We start from the raw sequence: 27995 nt of genomic DNA on the forward strand, positions 1-27995 counted from the left end.
TTAGGCTAATAAACAAATAAAAAAGCATATAATACCGACAAAGGGATCACAGGGACCCAACCACTTCTTGAAAAGCAAGACACAATACAGACAATCAGTGCAAATACCAACACAAAGATTCCATGGTTTATCAAAGGTCAATATAGTGGTCCCTGATAAACAATAGTGACACATAGTACAGACAAACAATGCAATTGCCAACAAAAATACAGTCAGTAATGTGGTCCCTGATAATGTGGTCCCTGATAAACAAAAGTAAAACAAAAGCTATAAAGGGAGACGCAAATAACAAAAGCAACACACAACAGCCAAACAATATTCCACTATCATGGTCAGTATTATGTCCACTACAAAAGCTATAAAGGGAGAGAGGAAGAGAGAGAGTGAAAGTGAGACACAACGAGAGAGAAACAAAGATAGATTGAAATTCCAGAGCAATAACAAAACACAACATCTCAAAATTCCCAAATTCTCAAAACCCAACAACTGCGATTCAAACCCAAAACGATTACCCAGCACTTAAAATGACATTCATAACATAACTAAAGAGAGAGAGAGTTGGAGAGAAATACAACCTTCGCAATCTGCTCAGCACACACAAACACACTGAAGCTTGCCGATTTGTGGGATTTTTGTGCTTGCCGATTTGTGGGTTCTTTGATCGGTCTTGTGATCTTGTGATGAGCAACGGGTAAGGTAAGGTAAGAGATTAGGGATTTTCAGCAAGTTCGCCGTTAGATCTCATCTGACTGATTTGGGGTTTTGTTTGGTTAGGGACCGTCACGTGAGTGGCAAGTGACTAGGAAGGGGCAGGAGTAACTAACAGTGGTACTGTAGACATTATTTTATTATTGACTACCAATGCCGTTTGCCACATCAGCAAGATCCGTTTATGAAGTAACGGTAGGGACTAAAATGGAACCGTTTTTCTGGAGAGGGACTAAAAGCGGTAAAAAAAAAACTTAGGAACTAAAACGGAAATCAGGTCAAAATGTAGGGACCAAAATGTGATTTTCGCCTATTTATAAACAAACAATATAAACGGGCTTTTTATTGAGCTGAACCTGAGTTGAACGGCTTGGATTGTTTACCACCCTAGACTCAGACCAGCGGCAGCAGATAGAGCGAGTGTGCGTGCCAAAAAGAATAGAGAGATATCATCAGAAAAGAGAGACATCAGAGAGAGGGAAAAAAAACTCAGATTAGAGAGGAGAACACCACACCTCAGCCGATTCTACTAGATCCGACGTAGGTGCGATGCCAAGCCACCAACGGAAGGGATTGACCAGTGGAAGAGGAAGAATGAGATTATGCAAATTTGCGTGGCAGAGCTTAGAGAGAGAAGCGGTATCATATGTGTTGTTAATTTGTTGATATGTTGGGGGCAAAGTTTAAGTTTTCAGGCTGCCATTTTTTTCCAAAATATTGGGGCTGATGAAAGCAAGTACTCAGAGAGCTCTTGCCCTGTTGGACCAATCCCTGAGCCTTACCATGACGCATGTAAAGCAAATCCAATGCCATCTCACTGTTTCAGGCACCCTTTTGGATCCTCATGCCGCTACCAAGATCATCTCCTTCTGCGCAGTGTCGGACCATGGAGACTTGAACCACGCCTATCAACTTTTTCACCATTTACCCAATCCATCCAAACTCATTTGGAACACCATGGTCAGAGCTTTTGCCGAGAAAAATGAACCCATTAAAGCTGTGTGTCTTTATAAGAATATGCTTCACATTGGCTTCTTGCCCAACAACTATACTTTCTCTTTTCTCCTTAGAGCTTGTGCTCACCTCTCTGATATCTCATTGGGTACAATTTTCCATGCCCAAGTCGTCAGGCTTGGCTGGGAATCATATGACTTTGTGCAGAACGGGTTGATCCATTTGTACGCGACTTGTGACTGCATGGAATCAGCTCGTAAGTTGTTTGATACGAGTGTGAACCGGGATGTCATTACGTGGACTGCTTTGATTAATGGCTACGTTAAATCGGGACTAGTTGTGGTTGCACGGGAACTGTTTGATCAAATGCCTGTGAAGAATACTGTTTCTTGGGGTGCGATGATAACTGGTTATGCACAAGTTGGTTTGTTCAAAGAGGCTTTGGAGCTCTTTAATGATATGCAGGTTTCTGGGTTTCGGCCTAATCATGCTGGTATTGTGGGTGCACTCACTGCGTGTGCTTTTCTTGGCGCATTGGATCAGGGAAGGTGGATACATGCATATGTGGATAGAAATGGGATGGAATTAGATAGAGTGTTGGGCACTGCTCTTATTGACATGTACGCAAAATGCGGGTGCATTGAAACTGCTCGTAGTGTATTTGATGAGATGCCGAATATGAATAGAGATGTTTATGCGTTTACTTCTTTGATTTCAGGCCTAGCAAATCATGGTCAGAGTGGTAGTGCGATAGAGTTGTTTGTTAGGATGAAGAATGAAGGAGTTTTTCCTAATGAAGTAACATTTATATGTGTATTAAGTGCATGCAGTCGAATGGGGTTGGTGGATGAAGGTATGAGAATTTTCAATAGCATGAGTGAGGAGTACAGGATGGCGCCAGGGGTCCAACACTATGGCTGTTTGGTAGATCTCTTAGGAAGAGCTGGGATGCTAGAAGAGGCAAAGAAGGTGGTGAGAGAGATGCCCATGGAACCAGACCCCTATGTTTTGGGTGCATTGCTCAATGCTTGTAGAGTTAATGGAGATGTTGAGTTGGGTAAAGAAACGGTTGAGCACTTGATTCATCAGAGTCTAGACCATGGTGGGGTTCATGTTCTTCTTTCCAACATGTATGCTTCTGCTAACCAATGGGATTGTGTCGCAAAGGTAAGAAAGGGAATGGAAGAGAAAAGGGTACGGAAGCTTCCCGGATGCAGCTTGATTGAAGTAGATGGTGTGGTTTTTGAATTTGTAGCTGGAGATAGGTCGCATGCGCCTATGGAGGAAATCATGTTAATGTTGCTTGCAATTGACACACACCTCAAGTTTTCTCAGCATGATGATGACGATGACATTGACTGTGATAAGATAAATGAATAAATCAACTTCGATATGAGAATTGGTGTATACACAGCTCACTTGCCAATAAGGTAGCAAGCTCTTGAGAAATTCAAACCAATTGAAATCTTTGTCTCCATAGAAAATAAGGCCATGGAGACTTATTCAGTTATTAGATATTGGAAATTACTTATGAACAAATTTTTTAAAAGAAAGGGGTTGTGAATTTGAAGTTAGAGGACATTTGGGAATTTGTAGATGATACGTCATTGTTTTATTGGAGGGCGTATATAAGGGATTGGGACATTCAGATATTGAATCCTTATTATTATTAATTAATTTTGAATTTTATCCTCTTACTAGGACTAAAGTATACTTTTTGAAAACACAAGGGAGACTATTGTCTGAAAGAATTTGTTAAAATCACTTTTTTTTGTCTCACATTAACAAATAATAAGTTGGCCAAATGGATAATGAGAGGCTTAAAAACGGGTCAATATCCTTTACTGAAGTGGTTGTCTTTGTAAGTAGTTGCATTTTAATTGATTAGAGCTATTTTTGGATAAGATCTTAGATCATTTGCATCACCTCATGCAAAATTTTGTCTATTTTAGCATAAGAACCTATTTTTTCTGTTTTACATACTCACTTTTCAAAACACATCACATTAGATTATCTATTTTACACTATACTTCATTAAATATTAATTTTTATTGATTTTTTCAAGGGGGAACTGGAGAGCAGGGTCTTCACTCCCTTAATTTTCAAGGTGTTAGTTTGTATCCCTGGATGCGGCAGAGAATGGACCCAATGTTGCTTGGAAATTATCCTAATCAGCAGTACGGGTACCAAGCCATGTTGGCTGCTGGCATGCAGAACCTAGGAAGTGCAGATCTCCTAAGACATCAAGTTATGCAATTTCAGCAGCCTTTACAGGGTCTTCAACAGCCAGGGAGCCATACTTCACTCTTGCAGCAGCAGCAGCAGCAACAACAGCAACAACAAGAAGAAGCAATTCCTCTTAATATCCTGCAGGCACAAACCCAAGTTTTATAAGAGAACATGCCACAGCACCTTATATGGCAATCACTTAACAACCAACAAGAGGATCAGGCATGGCAACAGCAACATACCTATCAGAATACACTTCATATTCGAAGTGATCAGCTGCATCAGAGGCTGCAGTCAAATGTGCCTTCTTCATCCTTTGTGAAGGCAGACTTCATGGATCCAAGTACAAAGTTCTCAGCATCCATTAGCCCTAGACAAAACATGGTCAGTTCACTTTGTCCTGAAGGGAGTAGCAATATTTTGAACTTCTCCAGAGTTGGTCAGTCCATGCTAGCTGAGCAGTTACCCCAACAATCATGGGCTCCAAAGTATTCACATTCAAAGGTTGATGATTTTGCCAACTCAATGTCACACTCACCTTATCCTGGGAAAGATGCTACTGAAGAGCCAGAAATTTGTGACTCTGCTTCTCAGAATCCTACTCCTTTTGGTGTTCATGTTGAGTCATCTGGACTTCTACTCCGTGCCACTATGTCTACTTTTGCTACATCAGTTGATGCTGATGTGTCCTCAATGCCATTAGGGGATACTGGATTTCAGAATTCTCTGTACGGTTCAGAGCAAGACTCCTCTGAGTTATTGAACAGTGCAGGGCAAGTTGATCCACCAACCCCATCTCAGACTTTTGTCAAGGTATGAGCTGCAAGCTATTTGGGTCTTTCAATTTATTATTACTATTGCTTGCTTAGTAGTCTTGACTAGATGATGCACTGTTTTTGTATAGGTTTATAAATCAGGGTCGGTTGGGCACTCACTAGACATCTCCCAGTTCAGCAGCTATATGAGCTGCAAGAGGAGCTGGTGCAGATGTTTGGAATTGAGGGAAAGTTTGAAGACCCTCTTAGATTAGGCTAGTAGCTTGGATGTGTTGACAGGGAAAATGATGTGCTTCTCCTTGGAGACGACCCATGGGAGTAGGTATTTAAATGGATAGCCCTTTGATTAGAGTATTTACAATGGATAGCCCTTTGATTAGATGCTTTTGAAGGTTTATCTATTAATTGGTTTGAAAATGGTTTTTTGTTAAATTTGGGGTTTCTTGTGACAACATTGAGATTGTGAATGAAGCCTCTTTTCTCTGTTCTCCTTCTCCATGATCTCCTTGAAAAGGCAAAGTAAAACTTGTTTAGTGACGGGTCCAGATGCTCTGTAGAGTTGAAGGCGTTCCCACTAACATTCCCCCCTCCAAAAAAAAAAACATTGCCATTGCGTCTACTCAGAACTTGGGTGAAGATTCTTTCTTTGTTATTGCATTCTGATGAGCTTCTTTAATTTTATTGATGCCTCTTTGAGAGAGTTGGGTTTAAGGATTTCAAGAAATCACTTTATTATATTTGTTTATCAACATTTTTTTTTAGATTTTATTTCCCTTCACCTCTTGGTTATTTATATGTTTATCTATGAATGTACTTTTTAATAGTATAGAACAGAATAAAATGATTGCCATGGCCATGGGTTCTCAGAACAGGCTGGCAAGACCTATTTCTGTGCACTTACTATAAATGACCATGTGCAGGGCGTTCGTCAATAATGTTTGGTATATAAAGATAATTTCACCCGAGGGTGTCCATAAAATGGGAGAGCAAGCAGTTGAATCCTTCAGCCCACAAGGTGGTCAAAGGCTGAATTGCAGTAGTGGTGAAGCTCAAGACCTTGTCTCAGGGCTACCATCTCTTGGCATGCTCGGGAACTGAGGTTGAGGTTAATATAAAAGCATATTACATATATTCCCAGAAATTGTTTCTAGTTTCACTCGCTGATAAATCCAAATATTGGATATACTAGTTTTGGTATGTGACACTGCCTATTTGCCTTTGTTTGGCTCGCAAGTATGTTGTATAACCTTTTTTTCTAAGACTCTAGTATTAATGGGTTTGACTCTTATGGAGAAAAATATAAGCTCACTACCTAGATAAAAAAATTAGAACTATTGAATTTCTAGCACCTTGAAACCTGTGTCCTAAAATCATGCTGGTGGTATTGCTTTCATGAAAGTAGCATTTGACACTCAAGTTTGCTGCATTTAGTTTGTCCTTGTTAATGCGGATACCATCATTTTAAGGCGCCACACTCTACATATAAGACACTGCATTTTATTATGGATATAAATGTGGATACATATAAGACACTGCATTTAGTTTTTTTTTTTTAAACAATAGTAAAAAGGTTCCTTGATACAACAGCTATAACTAATTATTTATTTGTTTATTTTTCAAAAAACCTTACAAGTATATTTGACATTGTTTAATTTGATGCCCGAAAATATGAAATTGATGTTTGATTTTATTTTTGGTTTGAGGGGGGGGGGGGGGGATTGGGGGAAGTTTGATCTTGGTGAGCAGTGTATTAACTTTCCGCTGAACGATGTCTTGTGTATCTACTTAGAGTGTGCTTTGTAAACTATTTTTCCCCATATTTACGGTGGCTCTTCAGACCTTGAAAAAATTTTGAAAGTGAAATATTAAACAACTAAACAAAATATCCAGTTGTCTTCTCTTCAAAGCATACTGGGCTCAAGAGGGAGATGCACAATCAAGACATAAAACACAATTCTATCACACGTAGAACTAAAATAAAAGTGTGAAAGAATAATAAAAAACAAATGATGGAGATCCTGATTTGACCCAATATGGACCCCATGACCTTGGTGGTGGAGGGAACTATGGAGGTTTGAGAAGCGATTGCAATTGTAATTGTTAAGGCCTTTCAAGGGTGCCTCTAAAACAAGGCAGCATTGTATGGTGAATGCTGAATAATAAGATGAATGAAGTAAAGGATTGATAGAGAGGCTGTGGGAGGGTGTGTTTTTTAAAAAAGTGAATAATTAATATAGAAAAGTTGGTTTATTTTTCAAATTTGAGTGAGAAAATAAAAAGGTTCTTGGAGATGCTCTCACTCTATGTATTTGTGTGTGTGCATATGGATAATGGTGCAAGCATATTTTGTGTGTACACTGTACATAACTACATATGCAGTCTAGTTTATAGTTCATATGTATGCGCGCGTGTGAAAAATCTATAAAGTAGTGGAGCTGCATTAGCAATGCTTTAGGCATTTTTTTTTTCTTTTAATAGGAATTTTAGGCATATTCTAACATAAAGAGCTACAGTTTCTATTTTGCCTATTCACTCACACATACAACCCACTTCCATTTCTCTACTCTTATTAAAATATTTTTTTCCCATTTATTCTTTAGCAACCTCACACATCGGGTTCTCATCTAGCTTCGCATCTTTGTTGAAGGTACAAAACCTTGCTCTATATGGTTTTGGCTATGGACGGTTTGATTCACTAGTGTGAGTATGAGCTCAAGACTGAGACTAACATGGATTGATGCTTGCTACCTTGACAAATGACAAATTTACGATTCATATTCTTTGATCTTGAGAATTTGATCAACACTTATACTGCAAGAACTCTAATTCCTACGAGATGTGGTTGGTTCACCCTTCTACTCGTTACACCGTGAATTTTCTAAGTTTAAAAGCTTGTGTACAACTCCAAGAATTCTGAGGATGCAAAATCTTGTGAATTCAGGCATGGTAGATTTCGTGTGTTTGAGAGAGAGAGAGAGAGAGATAGAGGTTACAAGGGAGAAAAAAGAATACAAAATTAACTTTCCTAAGCTACAATGTTATCTACTTATGGATAATCTCTATAGCTCAAAATCCATTTTAACTAATGAATTGTTAATTCATATATGAATCATTTAAAAAAAAAAGTTTGTTAGGCATGTTTTAGCTCAAATAGTGTTTTGCGTAAGCCATTGTGAACGTGAGGACTAGTGCACCTATATGGTGTCCGTACAAGTGCAATTGTGATACTCTCCGACACAATTTAGTGAACTTCCCAGGCATCAATATGGTAAAAATAAGGTTGGTGGGCTGGTATAATCCAAGGATGAGCCTCGCCATCAATGTATACAATAAAAGGGAATTAGCAATAATGCAGTTTATGGAAGGGCCGCGTGACTCAATAAAAACTGCCATTCTTTTCTCAAAAAAAAAAAAAAAAAAACTGCCATTCAAACGATATAATAGGTCTCATCAAGCTACAATTCTTTCACTGGATTCAACACATCAAGAAAAGTGACTATCACAAGAGCTGAAGGCCATAAGGGGAAAGAAATGCCCAGCAAAGTATTAAAATTGATATTGGAAACCATTCAAACAACCAGTCTAAGAAGTATGAGTATGACTATCTTCTGCAGCAGTTTCAAAGGTTTCACCAGCAACAAGCTCCGGGACTTCATCATCGTCTTCTTCTTGCGTTGCTTGTGCACCAGCAGCTGGTTGCTGCTTCTGAAACTGCTCTGCCAGCTTCCTTAGGTTGTCCAAGTTATCTGGCCCTAAAAATTGAAACCCATATATGTCAGTGCAAGATAGTCAATTGGATTGAGATAACAAAACACAACAAATTCATTTCCAGAAAGCCCACAGAATTAGTTTCTGTCAAGACTACTAGAAAAAAAGTAATTTCCAGCTAAATAATGTCCTGCAGCCATATAATCTAATAAAATTAATATAACTCCTTGGGTTAAAATAGCCTCATTTCCCACAATCATTCAAAAAGATCAGCACTGGAGTATTTTTTTTTTTTATATTACTCTTCCTTAAGCTGTTAATACTCATCATTTGAATCACATATGCATAGATTATTGAATAAAAGAGACATTTCGCAGTTTAAAAACTCCAACAACATGAATATTATATAATTTTCTGTGTGAGCTGTTTGACATCAGCAGACGTAGAGCTACTGAGGTCAACAAAGATGGAAGAGGTGCTGGCAATCAATGACACTCAAAGTAATATTTGAACTACTATGCTCGATAGCTATGGAGTCTTCAGGCAGAATTGTTTGGGACCTTCTCAAGCCAAGATTTGGGAGGGGGGGGGGGGGGGGGGAGGAGGGGAAGGGGGGGGCAACACTGTACACACATGAACTTTCAAGGGTCATTTTCTTATCTCATAAAAACATTGTATGTTAAAATAATTCAGAGTCAAAGCAGATGTATATTTTCTTCTCTCTCTCATTCATTAGGGCAAGGGGATTTCTTTCCCTTTTTCAAATGTTACTGGTTTGGGTTGCATGTTGCATGTTGCATGTGCAAAAGTGTGTGTGTTTCTCAGGGGGGCTAGACAAACATTCAAAGAAGAAAGTAATCTGCTAGCTCGGGAAAAAGAGTCAAAAAGAGAACATAAACCCTCCAACTCCCAATCATGAAAAGCTCGACGGAATTGTAAATTCCAACTCCTTTCCCCTTCTGATGCAGAAATAACCAAGTTAGAAATCCACTCTTCTTTAGACAAAGAACATGCAAACATATTTGGGAAGAGTTCCTTGAGAGGAGTATGCCCATAACAAGGATCATGCCAAAACTGAATGCGTTGACCCTCCCCTGCATCATACCCTACTGTCCAAAGAAGCTCTCTGCACCAGCCCTAATGTTCTTCCACATCCCGCATCCATGAGTCCCTCTCACACCTCTAGTACACTACCCCCCTCTAGCCACACCATATTTGGTTACCATAACCTGTCTCCATAACTTGTTACTCTCTTTCCCAAAACGCCATAACCAATTTCCAAGCAAGGCTTGGTTAAACCAACCCAATCTTTTAGATCCCCAAACCACCAATTTCCACCGGCCTGCAAACCTTTTTCCAAGCAACTAACGGATATTTAAAAGTTTCCTCAAAATTCCCCCACAGGAAATTCCTCTGAATCCTTTCTAATCTAGTCGTCAAAGGTTGAGGGATGGTGAACAAAGATAAAAAATAAGAAGGAAGACTCGAAAGAGTACTTTTTTACAAAGTAAGTTTGCCACCTTTTGGTAAATATAAAGGTTTCCAGCAAGCCTCTTCTCCATTTTTATAATAATAGGATTCCAAATTGATGCATCCTTATAGTGAGCCACAAGAAATAAGTCATAGGCAGGCTACCCACCCTACAACATTGCAAATGAGCCAGGGTATTCAGATTCCCTACCCTACCTCACCTACTAGAACAATCTTACTCTTGCAAACATTAATTTTCAAGCCCATGATAGCTTCAAAGAAGATCAACACCATCCGAACATATAATTATTATTGTTCCCTAGAAGCATCACAAAATAATATAGTATCATTAGCAGAAAGGAGATGAGAAATATTCAAGCCCCCTTGCATCTGGGTCCCAACAAGAAAACCACAAAAGAAAACCGCCCTCCTTTGTTCTCTTTAACAACCTGCTCAACACCTCCATTATCAAGAGAAATAAGAGTGGTGACAGGGAATCCCCTTGACAGAGACCACGTGAACTACCAAAAATACCCTCTGGAGATCCATTGATAAGAACAAAGAACCTAACTGTAGTAATACAAGCACTCATCCATCTCCCCCACCTCTCCCCAAAACCCATCCTCTCCATAAGATAAAATAAGGCATTCCAATTCACATGATCATAAGCCTTCTCAATATCCAACATAACAATCACACAAGGTGTACCACTCACTCTACTATCCAAGCATTCATTGGCAATCAAAACCGAATTAAGGATCTGTCTCCCTCCAACAAAGGAATTCCGAGAGTTAGAAATGAGCTTACCCAAAATACTACTAAGTCTATGTGCCAACACCTTAGCCAAGTTTTATATGGGCTACCCACAAGACTTGGGCAAAAGTCCTTAATATTGATAGCATTGGTCTTCTTAGGGATTAAACATAAGTGGCATTAAGAGAAGACACATTGTCTATGAAAATCTACCCAAAAAAAAAAAAAAAAAAAAAAATCCATAATATCACCATCTAGCACACTCCAACATTTTTGAAAGAAAGCCACAGTAAACCACATTTTTGAAAGAAAGCCATAGTAAACCCATCAGGCCCAAGAACCTTATCACCCTCTGCCTCCCTAAGAGCCTCAAGAATCTCCTCCTTCTCAAACTCCCCCCAAGAGAAAGCCTCTCAAACTCATCTAAGCAAGCAAACTCTAACCGACTTACAAATCCAAAAATAATGGAAAAATTGGATTGACTAGTCTACAATATACAAACCAATTAGATATTCAAGGCACATTTAAGAAATATTTAACATCAGTTAACTTAGTAAAGACAAAAAGCCTTAGGTTAGCAAGCACAAGAAGCAATTTGTTTGTACTAGGGTCTCAAAATACGAGTAGCTGACAAATACTAATATGGAACTATTAGAACAAAAAAATTATGATTTAAATGTGAGAAAAATAAACATAATTGCATCATACCTAGTTGGTTGATGATCCCTGGGAGAATATCTTGCAATTCTGAAACACAAGTTCAAGTCTTAGTTCTTATCCATTGAAGATTATTAAAGAAATAGATGTGCAGCAGTGACAAGTCAGTGGCAAAAGTGCAATGCCCCTTTAAGATCTGATTTAAGGCTTATTATATGACATGAATGAAAATCTGGGAATGCTAAGCATAAAGTTAGAAGACCCTCAGCAATATTACAACATTTAAATGGGCCACATACTATTTCAGCAACTCATGTAGACCACATCTAGAAAGAAATAAAGACACATAAAAAGCTACCGAAAAAAGGCAGACATGCATTCTAGAAAATATCAATGGTTGAAGAAGAGAATGAGAAATACTTTTAGTTTGAGGAGAACCACTAACAACCCAAGTGTTGGCAGCAATGGAAGCTTGAACTGTGATACAAGATAAAAAAAAAAAAAAAATTATTAGTCATTGGTTGCCAAAAAGGAAATCAATTATAAAAACATTGGGGGATAAGCATATTTAGGTTAGGAGGTTAACCTTTGGGATTAAGAAACTGGATGACTGCATCATCCTTGAAAATGTTAACTTCTTCAATAGCTGGGATAGTGTTCACCCCAATCCTCTTCAATGTACTCTGAAGCCTTTTATCATCAGTGGTCGTGGCTCTGTGAATAGCCTTCTTTTTCCTGAGTACAAAAGCACACAAGGCAGTTGTGCATCAAACTCAAATAAACTTTGACACATTAAACAAAAGTAACAAACAAATACACTACGTAGTTTTTGTGAAAATTAAAAGTACGCATGATTAATCTTTCTGATATCAAATTTTGAATCAGAAGAATGAAGCTTGGAGAATCTCTTCCAAATGTTTATCGAATTAAATCCTACTGGTTTATAATCTAAAAAAAATTTATAGAATAATTTTCATTCCAGACAAAGTTAACGTTTAAATCATATGTTATCATATCCCATTTTTGTGCCAATGAGCTCTGACCCAAACAACACTTCCTTCTCCCATAACAAATAGCTGGTATTGAATCAAATAAAAAGGAAAGAATAAAAAATAAAAAAAAAGATTCCTATTACTGACTAATGTTGTGGTCCACCTATCATTCTATTTGTTTTTAGAAAATGAGCAGCTCTTTCTAGTGAAAAATAAACTTTTATGTTTAGTTGATTAAGCTACAAAATGAAAGTATACATATTCTAGAAAGAACGTCACACCTTCTCATGCTTCCTTTTCCACCAGTACGAACGGCACCAGCCATTTTCATGAGCCTCTCCCTATCCATCTGAGCAGGGAAAAACACTGAATCAATGACAACCCTTTTTCATATAATGTTTTTGGGTCTCAAATATGAATCCTAAGTCCAACAGAATTGTGAATGAAAGTAAATGTAGGATAAGGGTTTTCAAATAAAAGAAGCTTCTTTTCAACCCAAAAAATTAAAGAAAAAGAAAATTAACCAAAACCCTAGCACTTTGCAGATACTGCACCCTGTTAGGCTGCTGAGAAAATTTCAAGAGCCTTTCTTTTTTCTTATATACTGGAAAGAAAAAGAGAAATAGCAATACGGGCTAAAATTTCTGTATAAAACGAAACTACTTAACACAGTGAACTGAAAAGGCAAAACAAAGAAATGTCAATAAAAGAATCAAACTAAGACAGAAAACCTAATACAGAAACAACATTAAAAAAAAAAAAAAAGTACCTTTGTTTTGGTAATAAAATATGCAAGGTAGAATATGAAACGAGTAGAAGCAGAAACCGGCGGCAGTACACAGGCAAGAGAAAGAGAGCTCTGTCGGGTTTGAGAGACGAAGATTTAGATAGGGGATAAATATGCCCTCCTCTACTTGAATGCCTAATTCCTTTTTTACCCTCCCTCCCTCCAATAGACATTAGGGCCTAGGCATGGCAAAACGGTCGGGTCGGGTCAGGTTGGGTTGCGGGTCGGGTCGGGTTGATTCATATTTTCACATGATTTTTTTTTTTTTTTTAATAAAGAAAACAACATCTATTTACCATTTAGAAAGTCATGTAACAAATTACTTGATGTAAAATGCATTACTTTAAATTCACCACTTATATCAAGAATAAACTCAGTTATATTAATATTTATTCAATAATTTTAAAATTATACAAATCCTAACATTGCTATCTAAAACAAAATAATACAAAGATAAGTAAAACAAATGCATAAGTTTTATTTCTACACAATATCAACATCCTAAAATATAAAACAAAATTACAAATGACTTATTGGATAACTCATTTGATAAAGAATAAAAATATATAAGAAACTTACAATCTCGAAAATTAATTTTATAATCTATTATCAATTGTGGTTAGTACTCTATTTCAATTTGAGATATACATTAAAGTTTGATTGTTTACTTATTTATATATGGTCTCTTTTATGAATATCATATCATTATTAAGCAACACACACTCTAGGAAATATCATAATTTATTTTGAAAGCCATTTAGTTTGGACATGAATTGTTAAAAAATAGGTTTAAGCATTCATAATTTATGCTAATTTGATACTTCGGTTTCACTATTTTCATACTTATGAATGTTTCTCACACATGTCTATAATTTTAAATCTATGTTTTTAACTCTACTGTAATAAGATTATCTTGGCATGTACTTTGCTATTTGATATCTAAAATTCTTTACTCATTACAGAATGCTTAACCGTTCATCTTTCAATTAATTTGCATACAATTATGTAAATATTTCAATTGTTTTCTTAAAGCTTGCAACAAACAATTAAACCAATGTTGTCTTAATTTTATTTTATTTTTTAACCAAAAAAAAGTTTTAAAAAATGGTTCGTGTTGGGTTGACCTGCAAAAAACACAGGTTGGGTCGGGTCACGTGTCAACCCGTTTTTGTTTTGGGTCAAAAGAATTGGGTTTGGTTCATGTATTTTTCAGGTCGAGTTGGGTCGGGTCAGAAAGTTATGACCTAACCTAATTCATTTTTGGCCAAAATGCCATTATTCCATATATTTTGGGATTACATTTTGGTAGTGATCAATTTTTTTAATTGTTTTTATTTTTAACTTGTAGTCAAGTTTGTATATGTTATTTTTAATCTCCTTCTCAAAAAAAAAAAGAAGTTATTTTTAATTTACAGTCATTGTGGATCCAAATCTAAGTTTGTTTTAGTTGCTAAGTATATATTTGTCTATTAGAGTTGTAGATTAGTAAATTTGATTTATATTTGGTTACTAAGAAAGTGTAAGAAAAGTAGTGATTTGGTGGTATGGACCAAATTGATTACAAGTTGAAAATAAGAGGAATCAAATTGAATACTATCAAAATGACATTTTTGCCTACAATTTTTTAGTTTGTTAAACTTTAGTTTAAATTACTCTTTTGTAGCTTGTTGAACTTTAAATGGGTACAATTTTTTAGCCACTTAAGTTTGGCCACACGTCAAGAGTCTTATAATTTAATGGTATAATCTTTGTGGGGGACTACATGCACCTAAAGGAATTATTAAATGCTCAAAGAAGTCCAGATACTCTTATTTGTCTATATACACACACACACACATATTGGCCACACGTAAATAGTCTTGGAATTTAATGGCATAATCTCCTCTTATTTAATAGGAGAATATGGTTCAAATCCCCCTCCCCCACTGTTGACATTATACACACACTATTGACATTATAAACAAAATTTTGGGTGCATAGGATGGTTTTGATTTTTCCCCCGAAGAGCATTCACATTCGGGTTTGCATAATAATTGTTATTTTACCATCTAAAAAGTTACTTTATCTATCATATCATATCATTTTACAATACAACCAACATCCTAAACTCTCTTTTATTTATTTATTTATTTATTTTTTACCACTTCATTTAAATATTCTTTTTTATTATTTATTTACTCTTTCTTTCATCTTTACTTACTCTCTCTCTTTCTTCCTCCTGCAAGCAACCACCACCCCCTACAACCAAAATCCCAACCCAACAACCACCGCTGTCAAACCCACCACCCACCGTTGTTGCACCACACAAAACAACCACCGAAACAACCCACCACTGAATCCTTGCCACCAATCCCAACCCAACAACCACCAAAACCCACCACCAATCCCAACCTAGCAACCATCAATCCTAACCTAGAAATCACCAAAACGACCACATCAAAATGACCCGACACCAATCCTAACCCAACAACCACTAAAACCTAGCCATCGATTCAACTCCACCATCGATTAATGCTGCTTGCAATTGACACGCACCTCAAGTTTTCTCGGCATGATGATGACGATGAAGATGACATAGCTCAACTGCCAATAAGGTAGCAAGCTCTTGAGAAATTCATACTAATTGAAATCTTTGTCTCTAATGCAGTAGTTAGTTTGCTTAATTCTTTCATACCCATATATTGCTGGACGTGAAGAAACTTCTCCCTAGAAAAGAAGCCCATGGAGACTTATTCAGTTATTTGATACTGGAAATTAATTATGAATAGAAATTTTAAAAGAAAGTGGTTGGGAATTTGAAGTTAGAGGACATTTGGGAATCTGTAAATGATATATTATTGTTTTTTTTTGAGGGCGTATATAAGGGATTTTATATTGAATCCTTATTAAAATTAATTAATTTTGAAATTTATCCTTTTACAAGGACTAAAGTATACTTTTTGAAACAACAAGAGAGACTATCATCTGAGAGAATTTTTTAAAATCACTTTTTTTGTCTCACATTAACAAATAATAAGTTGGCCAACCGAACAATGAAAGGCTTAAAAAAGGGTCAAAATCGTTTACTGAAGTGGTTGTCTTTGTAAGCAATTGCTTTTTAATTGATTAGAGCTATTTCACACTTGATCTTAGCCAAAAGGCTAAGATCTTAGATTATTCACATCAGTTTGTGCAAAAAATTTATTTTGTCATAAGAACCAATTTTTTCCGTTATACATTCTCACTTTTTAAAACACCTCACATTAGATTATCTATTTTATATTAAATTTCATTAAAATATTAATATTTATTGATTTTTAATTTTTTTTATTATCTTTCTTTATATACAATAAGCAATATTTACCCTCTTCATTCATCATTAGAATACATAAAAAAGAATAAAAAGTTAAATGCAAAATAAATAGTGCCAGTATAAATTTACATGATTATTGTAGTAATCATGTATTTTTACAAAATTTTGCATTGAATGGTATGGATGAATTTTGAACTTGGTTGACTAAAAAAGTGATTCATATTCTGTGATCTTGAGAATTTGATCAAGGTTGAAACTGTAAAAACTCTAATTCCTAAGTGATGTGGTTGGTTCACCCTTCAATTTGTTACACCATGAATTAACTAAGATTAAAAAGCTTGTGTGTACTCCTAGAATTTTGAGGATGCAAAATCTTGTGAATTCGAGCATGGCAGGTTTGGTGTGTGAGAGAGAGAGAGAAAGAGAGAGAGAGAGAGAGAGAGAGAGAGAGTACAAGGGAGAAAAAAAAAAATTAACTTGCCTAAACTACAATGTTATCTACTTTATGGATAATCTCTATATCTAAAAATCCATTTTAATTAATGAATTGTTAATTCATATATGAATCATTTAAAAAAAAAAGTTTGTTAGGAATGTTTTAGCTTAAATAATGTTTTGCGTAAGCCATTGTAAGGACTAGGGGTCTGGCTCTCCTCCAGTCTATAAGTCTCTCGTTCTCTCCCATTTTAAAACTGATGAATGACACATGACAAATAAACTATCCAAAGGTTACAAAAAAAACACTACCCCAGAAAATGTTCTCACCATAAGCCTAGTAGAGTGCTTCTTCTTTTTGGAAATAAGAGAGTCTGTTAAATAAAGTTAAGGGGGAGCTCGAATAGATTGAGGAATAGGAACCAAATTACAATCCAAAAGCAAAGCCTCTAAAACAGCAGGAGGAGGCTGAGAAAAAATAATAAAAGGTTCTACTTGAGAACAACCATATTTAGCAAGAAAATCTACTGCTCTATTATCCTCTCTAAAGCAATGCCCGATTTTCACCTAATGGAAAGTTTGAAGAATGGCCATGCAGTCAACCACAAGAGGCTAGGTTAGTCTATTTGTAGAATTTGAATTAGAAACAAGTGAAATTATATCTGCTGCATCCACATTGACAATGAGCTTTTCAATCCTAAGAGATTTTGTCATAAGTAGCCCATCTCTTAAAACCCAGAGCTCTGCCAGAAGGATGGAAAAGTCCCAATTGCATGAGAAAAGGCTCGAACCCAATTTCCATTGGAATTACGAATGAGTCCACCACCTGCAGCATAGGTGGAGTTGGGAGAGACCGAATCATTTGTATTCAACTTACTACAACTCAAGGAAGGTTTTTCCCAAGAAATGTAGTATGTATAACCGGAGCGAAGGGGAGATTTGCCTGAGATTAGATATTGAAATTCAACAATCTTAAGAACACAATCCTTGGACATATTGGAGTTAGGAGGTTTTGCTTGGAATGTAGCCAAATTTTGGTTGAGCTAGAGATCTCAAAGGTCGAAGAGAAATAAGGTGCACCAAGGAATATTATGGTGGAGGGAGGAAAGGTTGGAGGTACCATTTATATGGAGCCAGTTATGAATAAGCAAGAGCAAGGTAGACTTGAGATTGTGAGGAATACTGAGCTCTTCCTGAAAGGAAGCTGAGTAATGGCAATCTTGAAGGAGATAGATGATGGACTCATCATGGAGACAGCAAATGGAGTAAGAGCCATTAATGTTTAAACCTCTAGAACTCAAGATATCTCGCACAGGGATATTGTTGAAGGAGCAGAGCCAAAGAAAAAATTGGATTCTCTAAGTAGTCTTAGCTTTCTAAACCCAGTTAGCATAAAATGATGGTGGATTTTGTGGGCATAATCCTTTTGCCAAGCGGTAGGCAGCTTTGAGAGTAAAGTTTCCATCCTTGGAAGGACCCCAAGCCTAAGAGTCATCACAATAAGGTGAAAGATTGAGAGGGGTGGCTTGAAGGCTGTCAGTAATGGCTCTACGTAAGTCAAAAGAGAGGGAGCTCCAATCCCATTTCTTATTCTCATCTAGAACTTGATTAACAAGAGAAGAGTCTTCATTGATGTTAAGAGATCTAGAGATACAAGAAATAACGGTGCCTAGAGATGTCCATTTGTGATGCCAAAAAAGGGTGTTACTTCCAGAATTCACCCCTTTTCTAAGGTCAAAGTCAAGAATAGGCTTAGCCATTTTACAATTAGCCCAAGTTCTTGATCCTGGTCTCCTAAAAGACCAATGAGAATAGGAGTTATGAGAGGTGAGATATTTGGCCTTTAGCACACAAACCCAAAGAGAATCGGGTTTTGCAATGATTCTCCTATTTAGCTTGGGAAGTTAGTAAAATAAAGACCAAGAACTCCAATATTTCTTGGAAGAGTTACCTTGTCCCAACTCACTAAATGAAGCTTCCTTTTCTTAGCTGTAGAACCCCAGAGGAAGTTCCAATTAGTACAATCAATCTCTTTACATATTCTGCTTGGAATGAAGGCTCTTTGCACAACATAATCAGGAATAGGGCTTGACGTTAATTGAATAAGGACCCTTTTACTTGCAAGGGACAGTAGGTTAGCTTGCCAGTTAGCCAACTTGTCTTGGACTTTGCGAAGAATGAAGTCAAAATCTCTCTAACCACGATCAGAGAATTTAAGAGGAAATCCCAAATATTTGTCGAACTTCTTGGTTTCAAGCATATCAAGATTAGAGTAGACATCAAAGTGACATGACTCAGGGGTATTTTTAGAGAACAGAATGAGTGACTTCTCTTTAATAACTTTTTGTCCCTAGATGTGACAAAACTTAGTAAATACTTCATTAATAACATCAGCATTGGAAAGGGTGGCATGAGCAAATAGAGTGAGATCATTGGCAAAGAAGAGATGAAAGAAGGCAAGTCCAAATTGAGAGGCTTTGACTGGTTTCCAAAAGCCAAAAGACAACTGACCTTGAATGAGCAAACCCAAATATTCAAGGCAGAGAATAAACAAATAAGGGGAAAAAGGGGTCCCCTTGTCTAAGGCCGCGGAAAAACTTGAAAGGGGCAAGTTTCTCACCATTAAAAAGGATGGAGACAAAAGTGGAGGAAACACAGCTCATAATCAAGGAGATGAACTTTGAGGGGAAGCTGAAGTAAATGAGAACCATTCTAATGAAGCTCCATTCCAATCTATCAAAAGCCTGCATGTAAACCATCCTCTTCGGGGGCTTTATGAGGCTTGAAGGAGAAGAGAGTAGAGTGGATTTCTTGGGGCATAACTTCATACCAAAGATAGGAGGAATCCTCACTAGAAGGAGATTTTGCCCAATCAACATCAAATTCAGAGTGGGAGATGGAGGCGAGGTGTTGGGATTGGTATAAGTCCTTGAATCCGTTAAGGATAAGGTCCATAATTTGCTGCTCTGAGTTTAACAATTCCCTAAGATGGTTTTGCAAGCGAAAAATTTTGTTTTGCTCCCTTCTTGTAATCGTCTTAATATGAAAAGAGGCTGTGTTTCTGTTTCCATGAATTTGCTAGTTTAGCTGGGATTTTAGGGACCAAAAATCTTCCTCTTGGTTAAGAATAGTAACATATTCCAAGGATAGCTCTTGCTCAAAGGAGATAAGAAAAGACGAATGCCTAGTAGCTAAAGCTTTTTGGAGGCAATGTAATATTGTAAGGACATTTCTTTTCCGGGAAAAATGGTTGCCAGAAGTTTATTTATTCTAGGTGGTCGCCAGAGCAGTGAAGGAGATAATGCCTTGGTCGAGATTATTGGGGGGAGCCGAAGCTTTCTCTACAACTGTCGGAAAACCAAGGTGATGAAGCCACATTTTTTCAAAGCGAAAAGGCCTCTCAAGTTTGATTGACATAGAGTTGTCCAAGCTGAAGAGGAGAGGGCAATGATCTGAACTAACCCTGGGGAGATGAGTAACATAGGCCTTTAGGAAGACAAGGCACTATCTTGGATTAGCCTAACAACAATCAAATTCTCAACTGAATGAGGCCTGAAATACCGTTACAATTAGTCCAAGTGAACTTAGGACCTAAGAAACCCAAATCAATCATGTTGCAGGATTTCATACAATCACTTTAGGCTGTGGTTCTTCTTAAATCAACATGGTTTTCCTCAGATTTTTCTGAGTTTGTGAGCACACAATTGAAGTCACCAACTATTGACCATAGTAAGGAGTGAAGGCTAGAGACTGTGTAGAGATTTTCCCAAAGAGCTTTCATTTCTTCAGACTTAGGACTAGCATAAATGGAGGAAAGCAACCAAGAAAAATTTAAATTATGTATCTTAACAATGGCTTGAATTTCCTACTCTGTGGTTGAGAGGACTTCCAGATCAACTATGTCTTTACGCCAACAAAGCTAGATACCACTAGCATAACCAATGTCATAAGTGGTATGAATGTCATCAAAAGAAAGACGACGAAGAATGTCTCCAGCTCTATTGCCCAAAATGCGAGTTTCAGTGATCACCACAATTCCAAGAGAATGAAAAGATGTCAAGTCACAAATCATATTTCTAAAGGAAGGCTTCATTGCCCTTCTACAGTTTCAAACAAGAATATTCATTTTTGGATAGATAAGAGGGATAAAGGACTCATAGGTTTGGGAAAAAATCCTTGTGGGTCATTGATATCCCTTGGGCAGGAGTTATCGCATGCTCTAGAAGATTCTTCTAGGATTGGATTTAGACTGGGACCAATTGTAATTCCAGCTAATCCAGCAATATTTCTAAGAGGTTTCGAGGCAAAGGATTGCTTAAGCTGCTCAATGGCTCTTGTCTAGGGGAAGTAGGAGAAGGTAATCGAGGGGAAACCTCCACCATGGGTTCGGAGTGGGGTGCCAAGCTGGGTTTGAGAGAGGAAGGTTGTCGCCCCTCATACTCTTTTTCGTCACTAGAAAGATGAAATTCCATGCTTTCTGAAGCTCCTTGTCTGTTTCCCTAAATATGGTAAGGGGATTCTTCCTTATTGTGTCTATCATCTCCTCTCCTAGAATCACAACTTTGTTCTTGTGCCAAATTGCCCACGACATGGTGAGAAGATGATGAGGCTAAGGGAAAGTTAGAAGAGAGAGAAAGGTTTCCTTTAGCTTTGAATGAGAAAGATGGAGGGAGGTTAGGTGGGTGGGGCTAGACATGGCAAAACGGGTCAGAATTTTCCGACCCGACCCGAAAAATACCCGACCCGAACCCGATTTTTTTGACCCGAAGCAAAAACGGGTTGACCCGTGACCCGACCCGTGTTTTGTGCGGGTCAACCCGACCCGACCCGAACCATTTTTTTAAAACTTTTTTTTTTTGGGTAAAAAAAATAGTGAAATTAAGACAATATTAGTTTAATTGTTTATTATGAGTTTTAAGGAAACAATTGATACATTTACATAACTGCATGCAAATTAATTGAAAAATAAATGGTTGAGCATTCTGTAATGAGTAAAGATTTTTAGATATCAAATAGCAAAGTACATGCTAAGATAATCTGGTTACAATAAAGTTAAAAACAGATTTAAAATTGTAGATATGTGTGAGACACATTCACAAGTGTGAAAATAGTAAAGCCAAAGTATCAAATTATCATAAATTATGAATGCTTAGATCTATTTTTTAACAATTTATGTTCAAAATAAACAGCTTTTCAAAATAAATTATGATATTTCCTGGAGTGTGTGCTGCTTAACAATGATATGATCTTCATAAAAGAGACTAGGTATAAATAAGTAAGCAATCAAACTTTAATGTATATCTCAAATTGAAATAGAGTGTCAACCACAATTGATAATAGATTATAAAATTAATTTTTAAAATTGTAACTTTCATATATGTTTTTATTCTTTATCAAATGAGTTATCCAATAAGTCATTTGTAATTTTTTTTTTTTTTTGGAATGTTGATATTGTGTAAAAATAAAACTTGTATATTTGTTTTACTTATCTTTGTGTTGTTTTGTTTTAGATAGCAATGTTAGGATTTGTATAATTTTAAAATTATTGAATAAATATTAATAAGTTTAACTGAGTTTATTCTTGATATAAGTAGTGAATTCAAAATAATGCATTTTACATCAAGTAATATGTTGCATAACTATCCAAATGGCAAATACATATTGTTTTCTTTATAAAAAAAATAAAAAATAAAAAATAAAAAAAATAAAAAATTTCATGTGAAAAATACGGGTCAACCCGACCCAACCCGACCCGACCCGCAACCCGATTGACCCGAACCCGATTGACCCGACCCGAACCCGACCCGACCCGACCCGCCCGTTTTGCCATGTCTAGGTGGGGCGAATTTGAATGACTGGTAGGAGAGGGTTTAAGGACAGAAGGTGTGAGTCTTGGATCAAGTCTATAGCCTTTTGCTAGGGTGGACTTTGGTGGTTTAGTGGGCTTAAATGGATTTTAGAGCCGAAGAGGGAGGGTTAGGTTGTGGTAAGCAGGGTAAACTAACTTACGTTTACCACAGCCACTGTTTAACTTTGGATTAATAGGATCTTTTCTTGGGTGGGACTCTTATCAGAGAAGCCAGGTGGTTGACCAGTGTTTTTGATAGTTTGGGAGCTTTTTCTAGCCTTAGACTTTTTCCTAGACACAAGAAGCCAAGGACCAAAAGGGTCTTGATTATCAGAGCTGGAGCTATTCTCAGATTTAAGGGGAGGGTTGGAAAGGTTGTCACTATCTGGTTGGGATGAGTTTTTTGGAGGAGGAGTTGGTTTAGAAAAATTGGGGGGGGGGGGGGGGGGTGTGAAGAAGGCTTAGCTTAATCTTTAATAGAGAACTGTCTGCCTAAATTTCCCAATGAGGACATTATATTTATTTTTATATATATAATGTATATTTGGCACTACAAGTACCATAACAATTGTGGTCCTTCACTCAATGCATTCTCTATGAAGGTGTATTGCCTGGCTAGATAGGTGTGGCCTATGACAAGTGCTAGTACTACAAACTTTGTCGATATTTGCAATTGTTAGAAAGGATACAACTCCTCACAAGGTTATGAGCTTATCAATCACAAGATTGTGACCTTGCACAGAGTGATGGGTTTGTGTTTATAAATGAGACACAAGGACTGAGCGATTGATTATCAAGCCATTCTAATTCTCCATTTCTAGGACAACATTCCTAGATTTGATTTCCATCCACACAAGACTACCTTCCACATGGACTGAGCGATTGTGTTTATATTTATTTTCTGTTCCCATGCTTGTGTTTTTGCAGCCGGATATATGCAAAATTCCACGATTTTTCCAGCCAAAAGAACTAGTTAGTTTTATGGTGTTTCACTACTACGATTTTTCTCATGCTTGTTGACTACTTCATATCACAATGAATGTAATTGTTGATTTAAATGAATATAGAATAAAAAAAAAAATTTAAATGAAGTGGTAAGACAATAAAACCTTTGATGTTAAGTGTATTGTAAAGTAGGTTGTTAAAATGAATAAAGAAACTTTTTGAAATGTTAAATGCTATATTTTATATCATTCTTGATGAGAATGCTCTTATACAGTGTCATGCAAAATCCATACGGGCGCAATTGTGATACTTTCCAACACAATTTAGTGTTTATACATTAAAACTTCCGAAGCCATGTCTTCAAAAAGAATCAAAATGGTAAAAAAAGGTTGGCGGGTTGGTATAATCTCTGATGATACTCGCCCATCAATGTATACAATAAAAGAAACAGAAAGAGCAATAATGCAGTGTATGGAAGGGCCGCATGACTCGATAAAAACTGCCATTCAAATGATATAATAGGTCTCATACAAGCTACAATTCTTTCACTAGATTCAACAACACATATCAAGAAAAGTGACTATCACAAGAGCAGAAGGCCATAAGGGGAAAGAAATGCCCAGCAAAGTATTAAAATTGATATAGGAAACCATTCATACAACCAGTCTAAGAAGTATGAGTATGACCATCTTCTGCAGCAGTTTCAAATGTTTCACCAGCAACAAGCTCTGGGACTTCATCATCGTCTTCTTCTTGTGTTGCTTGTGCACCAGCAGGTGGTTGCTGCTTCTGAAACTGCTCCGCAAGCTTCCTTAGGTTGTCCAAGTTATCTGGCCCTAAAAATTGAAACCCATATATGTCAGTGTAGGTTAGTCAACTGGATTGAGATAACAAAACATAATAAATTCTTTTCCAGAAAGTCCATAGAATTAGTTTTTGTCAAGACTACTAGAAAAGAGTAATTTCCAGCTAAATAATGTCCTGCAGCCATATAATCTAATAAAATTAATATAACTCCTTGGGTTAAAATAGCCTCATTAACATTGTCAATCAATCAAAGATCAGCACTGGAATATTTATTTTATATTACTCTCACTTAAGCTGTTAATACTCTTCATTTGAATCACATAAGCATAGATTATTGAATAAAAGAGACATTTCCCATTTAAAAACTCCAACAACATGAATATGATATAAACTTTCCAAGGGTCATTTTCTTGCCAAATAAAAACTTTGTATGTTAAGATAATTCACAATCAAAGGTATATATAAAATATTTCGCCCAAGGAAAAAAGCAAATCAATAATTAGGCCAACCAGATGTATATTTCATTTCCTCTCTCTCTCATTCATTAGGGCAAGGGCATTTCTTTCCCTTTTTCAAATGCATGTTGCGCACGTGCAAGTGTGTGTTTCTCAGGGGGGCTAGACAAACATAAAAAGAAGAAAGTAATCTGCTAGCTCAGGAAAATGAGTCAAATAAAAATAAAGTCATTTGATCAGAGTCAAGTAGGGAAAAAAAGACATCACTTAAATATTTGCCATTGTACAGCCTTAAGATTTGCATTTGATGTAGCATTCAAACAAGGAGATCAGAAATGGACCAAATTTAAAGGAGGCTATAATTCTACAGAATAAACCTAAATCTTTCATAAAAAGGTGAAATCCAGATTTGAGTAGTTTTTTTCAGAAGCTGGGATTAAAACCTGACTCAAACCCACATGAAACCAAACCATTGCCAACATTTGAACACATCCTCCAGCAACTTCTTGTAGGATTTTGCAATGAAAACCATAAAATCTCATTGTTTAAGAATCGAGAGTCAAAAGCTGAAGATTTTATCATTTGGATTCACCATCTTTGATTTTTTAAATTCAGAAAGATGACTAGGAAATTGAATCTTGGGGATTTTGATTTCACTGGAAATGGATAACAGACAAAAAGTTCCTGTAGTGGAAACCCTGGCTTTTCATGCTTTTCTCTATTGTCAATGCCCTGGTTTCATAATTTTCTTTATTGCAACTAGCATATAATTACCAAATTATCATGTCAAAACTTCCACGACAGGCAATGGGTGCATGCATAACTTACTAATCCCAAAAAAAGGGAAAAATTGGATTGACTAGTCTACTATGTACAAATCAATTAGATATTCAAGGCACATTTAAGAAACATTTAATGTCAGTTAACTAGAAAGACAAAAGGCCTCAGGTTAGCAAGCCAAAGAAGCAATTTGTTTGTACTGTGGTCTCAAATTTCAGGAAGCTGACAAATGCTAATATGGAACTATTAGAACCAAAAAATTATGATTTAAATGTAAGGAAAATAAATATAATGGCATCATACCTAGTTGGTTGATGATCCCTGGGAGAATATCTTGCAATTCTGAAAAACAAGTTCAAGTCTTAGTTCTTTTCCGCTGAAAACTATTAAAGAAATAGATGTGAAGCAGCAAAAAATCCGTGGCAAAAATTCAATGCCCCTTTAAAAGATCTGATTTAAAGCTTATTATATGACATGAATGAAAATCTGGGAATGCTAAGCATAAAGTTAGAAGACCCTCAGCAATATATCAACATTTAAATGGGCCACCTACTATTTCAGCAACTTATGTAGACCACATCTTGAAAGACATAAAAATACAGAAAAAAAGCCACCAAAAAATAAATGCAGACAAGCATTCTAGCAAATTTAAATGGTAGAAGAAGAGAATGAGAAAATACTTTTCGTTTGAGGAGAACCACTAACAACCCAAGTGTTGGCAGCAATAGAAGCTTGAACTGGGATACAAGATAAAAAAAATTTATTAGTCATTGGTTGCCAAATAGGAAATCAATTTCAAAAACATCATTGGGATAAAAAGCTTAGGCTACACAATCCTAAAGGCATATTTAGGTTAGGAGGTTAACCTTTGGGATTAAGAAACTGGATGACTGCATCATCCTTGAAAATGTTAACTTCTTCAATAGCTGGGATAGTGTTCACACCAATCCTCTTCAACGTACTCTGAAGCCTTTTATCATCAGTGGTCGTTGCTCTGTGAATAGCCTTCTTTTTTCTGAGCACAAAAGCACACAAGACAGTTGCGCGTCAAACTCAAATAAACTTTGACACATTAAACAAAAGCAACAAACAAATACACTATGTAGTTTTTGTGAAAATTAAAAGTACACATGATTTAATCTTTCTGATATCAAATTTTGAATCAGAAGAATGAAGCTTGGAGAATCTCTTCCAAATGTTTATCGAATTAAATCCTACTGGTTTATAACTAAAAAAATTTATAGAATAATTTTCATTCCAGACAAAGTTAACGTTTAAATCATATATAATCATATCCCACATTTGTCTGACTCAAATAACACTTCCTTCTCCCATAACAAATAGCTGGTATTGATTCAAATAAAAAGTAAAGACTAAAAAAATGCTTCCTATTACTGACCAATGTTGTGGTCCACCTATCACTCTATTTGTTTTTACAAAATGAGCAGCTCTTTCTAGTGAAAAATAAACTTTTATGTTTAGTTGATTAAGCTACAAAATGAAAGTTTACATATTCTAGAAAGAATGTCACACCTTCTCATGCTTCCTTTTCCACCAGTACGAACGGCACCAGCCATTTTCATGAGCCTCTCCCTATCCATCTGAGCAGTGAAAAACACTGAATCAATGACAACCCTTATCCATATAATGCTTTTGGGTCCCAAATCGGAATCCAAGTCCAACAAAATTGTGAATGAAAGTAATTGGGGGATAAGGGTTTTCAAATAAAAGAAGCTTCTTTTCAACCCAATAGATTAAAGAAAAAGAAAATTAACCAAAACCCTAGCACTTTGCAGATACTGTACCCTGTTAGGCTGCTGAGAAAATTTCAAGAGCCTTTCTTTTTTCTTATATACTGGAAAGAAAAAGAGAAATAGCAAAATGGGCTAAAATTTCTGCATAAAACGAAAGTACTTAACACAGTGAACTGAAGAGGCAAAACAAAGAAATGTCAATTAAAGAATCAAACTAGGACAGAAAACCTAATACAGAAACAACATTTAAAAAAAAAAAAAAAAAAAGAGTACCTTTGTTTTGGTAATAAAATATGCAAGGCAGAATATGAAACGAGTAGAAGCAAAAGCCGCCGCGGCAGTACGCAGGCAAGAGAAAGAGAGCTCTCTCGGTTTGACAGGCGAAGATAGGGGATAAATATGCCCTCCTCTACTCGAATGCCTAATTCCCTTTTTACCCTTCCTTCTTCCAAGAAACATTAGCTGAACACGGCGAAAATGGCCAACTGGCCTTAAAAACCAAACTATCTAGTTAGTAGGCGAGACTTAGAAACATATTTCATTTATAGCATCTCGAGTCTTAAAGACTCGATTTTGGGCTTCAAAATCGAGTCTTTGAGGCTCGGTTTGTATGCCTGACCACGTCTGATGTGGCAGCGTTGCCAT

General features: G+C 36.5%; 3 protein-coding genes across 9 annotated transcripts; 2 read left to right on the forward strand and 1 right to left on the reverse strand.

Annotated features, from left to right (window-relative positions):
* The first annotated feature begins 1069 nt into the window (after positions 1-1069).
* LOC126714008 (pentatricopeptide repeat-containing protein At5g66520-like) lies at positions 1070-5970 on the forward strand. 4 transcript variants are annotated; one of them, XM_050413993.1, is made up of 4 exons: positions 1070-3092; positions 3728-4704; positions 4796-5298; positions 5588-5970. In XM_050413993.1, exon 1 carries the CDS (start codon positions 1435-1437, stop codon positions 3040-3042), a length of 1608 nt encoding a protein of 535 aa, XP_050269950.1. In that variant the 5' UTR covers positions 1070-1434; the 3' UTR covers positions 3043-3092; positions 3728-4704; positions 4796-5298; positions 5588-5970. The 4 variants fall into 4 exon arrangements, with proteins under 4 accessions (XP_050269950.1, XP_050269951.1, XP_050269952.1 ...); XM_050413994.1 differs by having other exon boundaries at positions 4796-4989; XM_050413995.1 differs by having other exon boundaries at positions 4796-4985.
* On the forward strand, positions 4063-5765 carry LOC126700462 (auxin response factor 8-like). Its single transcript, XM_050398638.1, has 3 exons — positions 4063-4704; positions 4796-4872; positions 5588-5765. Exons 1-3 carry the CDS (start codon positions 4063-4065, stop codon positions 5763-5765), a joined length of 897 nt encoding a protein of 298 aa, XP_050254595.1.
* Positions 5971-8080: 2110 nt separating the features above from the next.
* LOC126714009 (nascent polypeptide-associated complex subunit beta-like) lies at positions 8081-27823 on the reverse strand. 4 transcript variants are annotated; one of them, XM_050413998.1, is made up of 6 exons: positions 27624-27823; positions 12529-12596; positions 11842-11990; positions 11676-11732; positions 11307-11345; positions 8081-8419 (listed from the first exon to the last, which is right to left on the reverse strand). In XM_050413998.1, the coding sequence occupies exons 1-6, from the start codon at positions 27807-27809 to the stop codon at positions 8250-8252; spliced, it is 669 nt and encodes a 222-aa protein (XP_050269955.1). In that variant the 5' UTR covers positions 27810-27823; the 3' UTR covers positions 8081-8249. The 4 variants fall into 4 exon arrangements, with proteins under 4 accessions (XP_050269955.1, XP_050269956.1, XP_050269954.1 ...); XM_050413999.1 differs by lacking the exon at positions 27624-27823 and adding an exon at positions 13017-13181; XM_050413997.1 differs by lacking the exons at positions 8081-8419; positions 11307-11345; positions 11676-11732; positions 11842-11990; positions 12529-12596 and adding exons at positions 24040-24390; positions 25900-25938; positions 26277-26333; positions 26463-26611; positions 27130-27197.
* Positions 27824-27995: the final 172 nt, after the last annotated feature.

Source organism: Quercus robur, chromosome 2 (genome assembly GCF_932294415.1).
Source record: "Quercus robur chromosome 2, dhQueRobu3.1, whole genome shotgun sequence".
Classification (NCBI taxonomy): domain Eukaryota; kingdom Viridiplantae; phylum Streptophyta; class Magnoliopsida; order Fagales; family Fagaceae; genus Quercus; species Quercus robur.

Coding starts and splice junctions, on each gene's coding strand:
- LOC126714008 (XM_050413993.1), top strand. CDS start 1,435: ATGAAAGCAAGTACTCAGAGAGCTCTTGCCCTGTTGGACCAATCCCTG.
- LOC126700462 (XM_050398638.1), top strand. CDS start 4,063: ATGCCACAGCACCTTATATGGCAATCACTTAACAACCAACAAGAGGAT. Junction 4,705..4,795: donor CATCTCAGACTTTTGTCAAG/GTATGAGCTGCA, acceptor GTTTTTGTATAG/GTTTATAAATCAGGGTCGGT. Junction 4,873..5,587: donor ATGAGCTGCAAGAGGAGCTG/GTGCAGATGTTT, acceptor GACCATGTGCAG/GGCGTTCGTCAATAATGTTT.
- LOC126714009 (XM_050413998.1), bottom strand. CDS start 27,809: ATGTTTCTTGGAAGAAGGAAGGGTAAAAAGGGAATTAGGCATTCGAGT. Junction 11,346..11,675: donor TGGTTCTCCTCAAACTAAAA/GTATTTCTCATT, acceptor CTTGTGTTTCAG/AATTGCAAGATATTCTCCCA. Junction 8,420..11,306: donor AGGGATCATCAACCAACTAG/GTATGATGCAAT, acceptor TTCAATTTTTAG/GGCCAGATAACTTGGACAAC.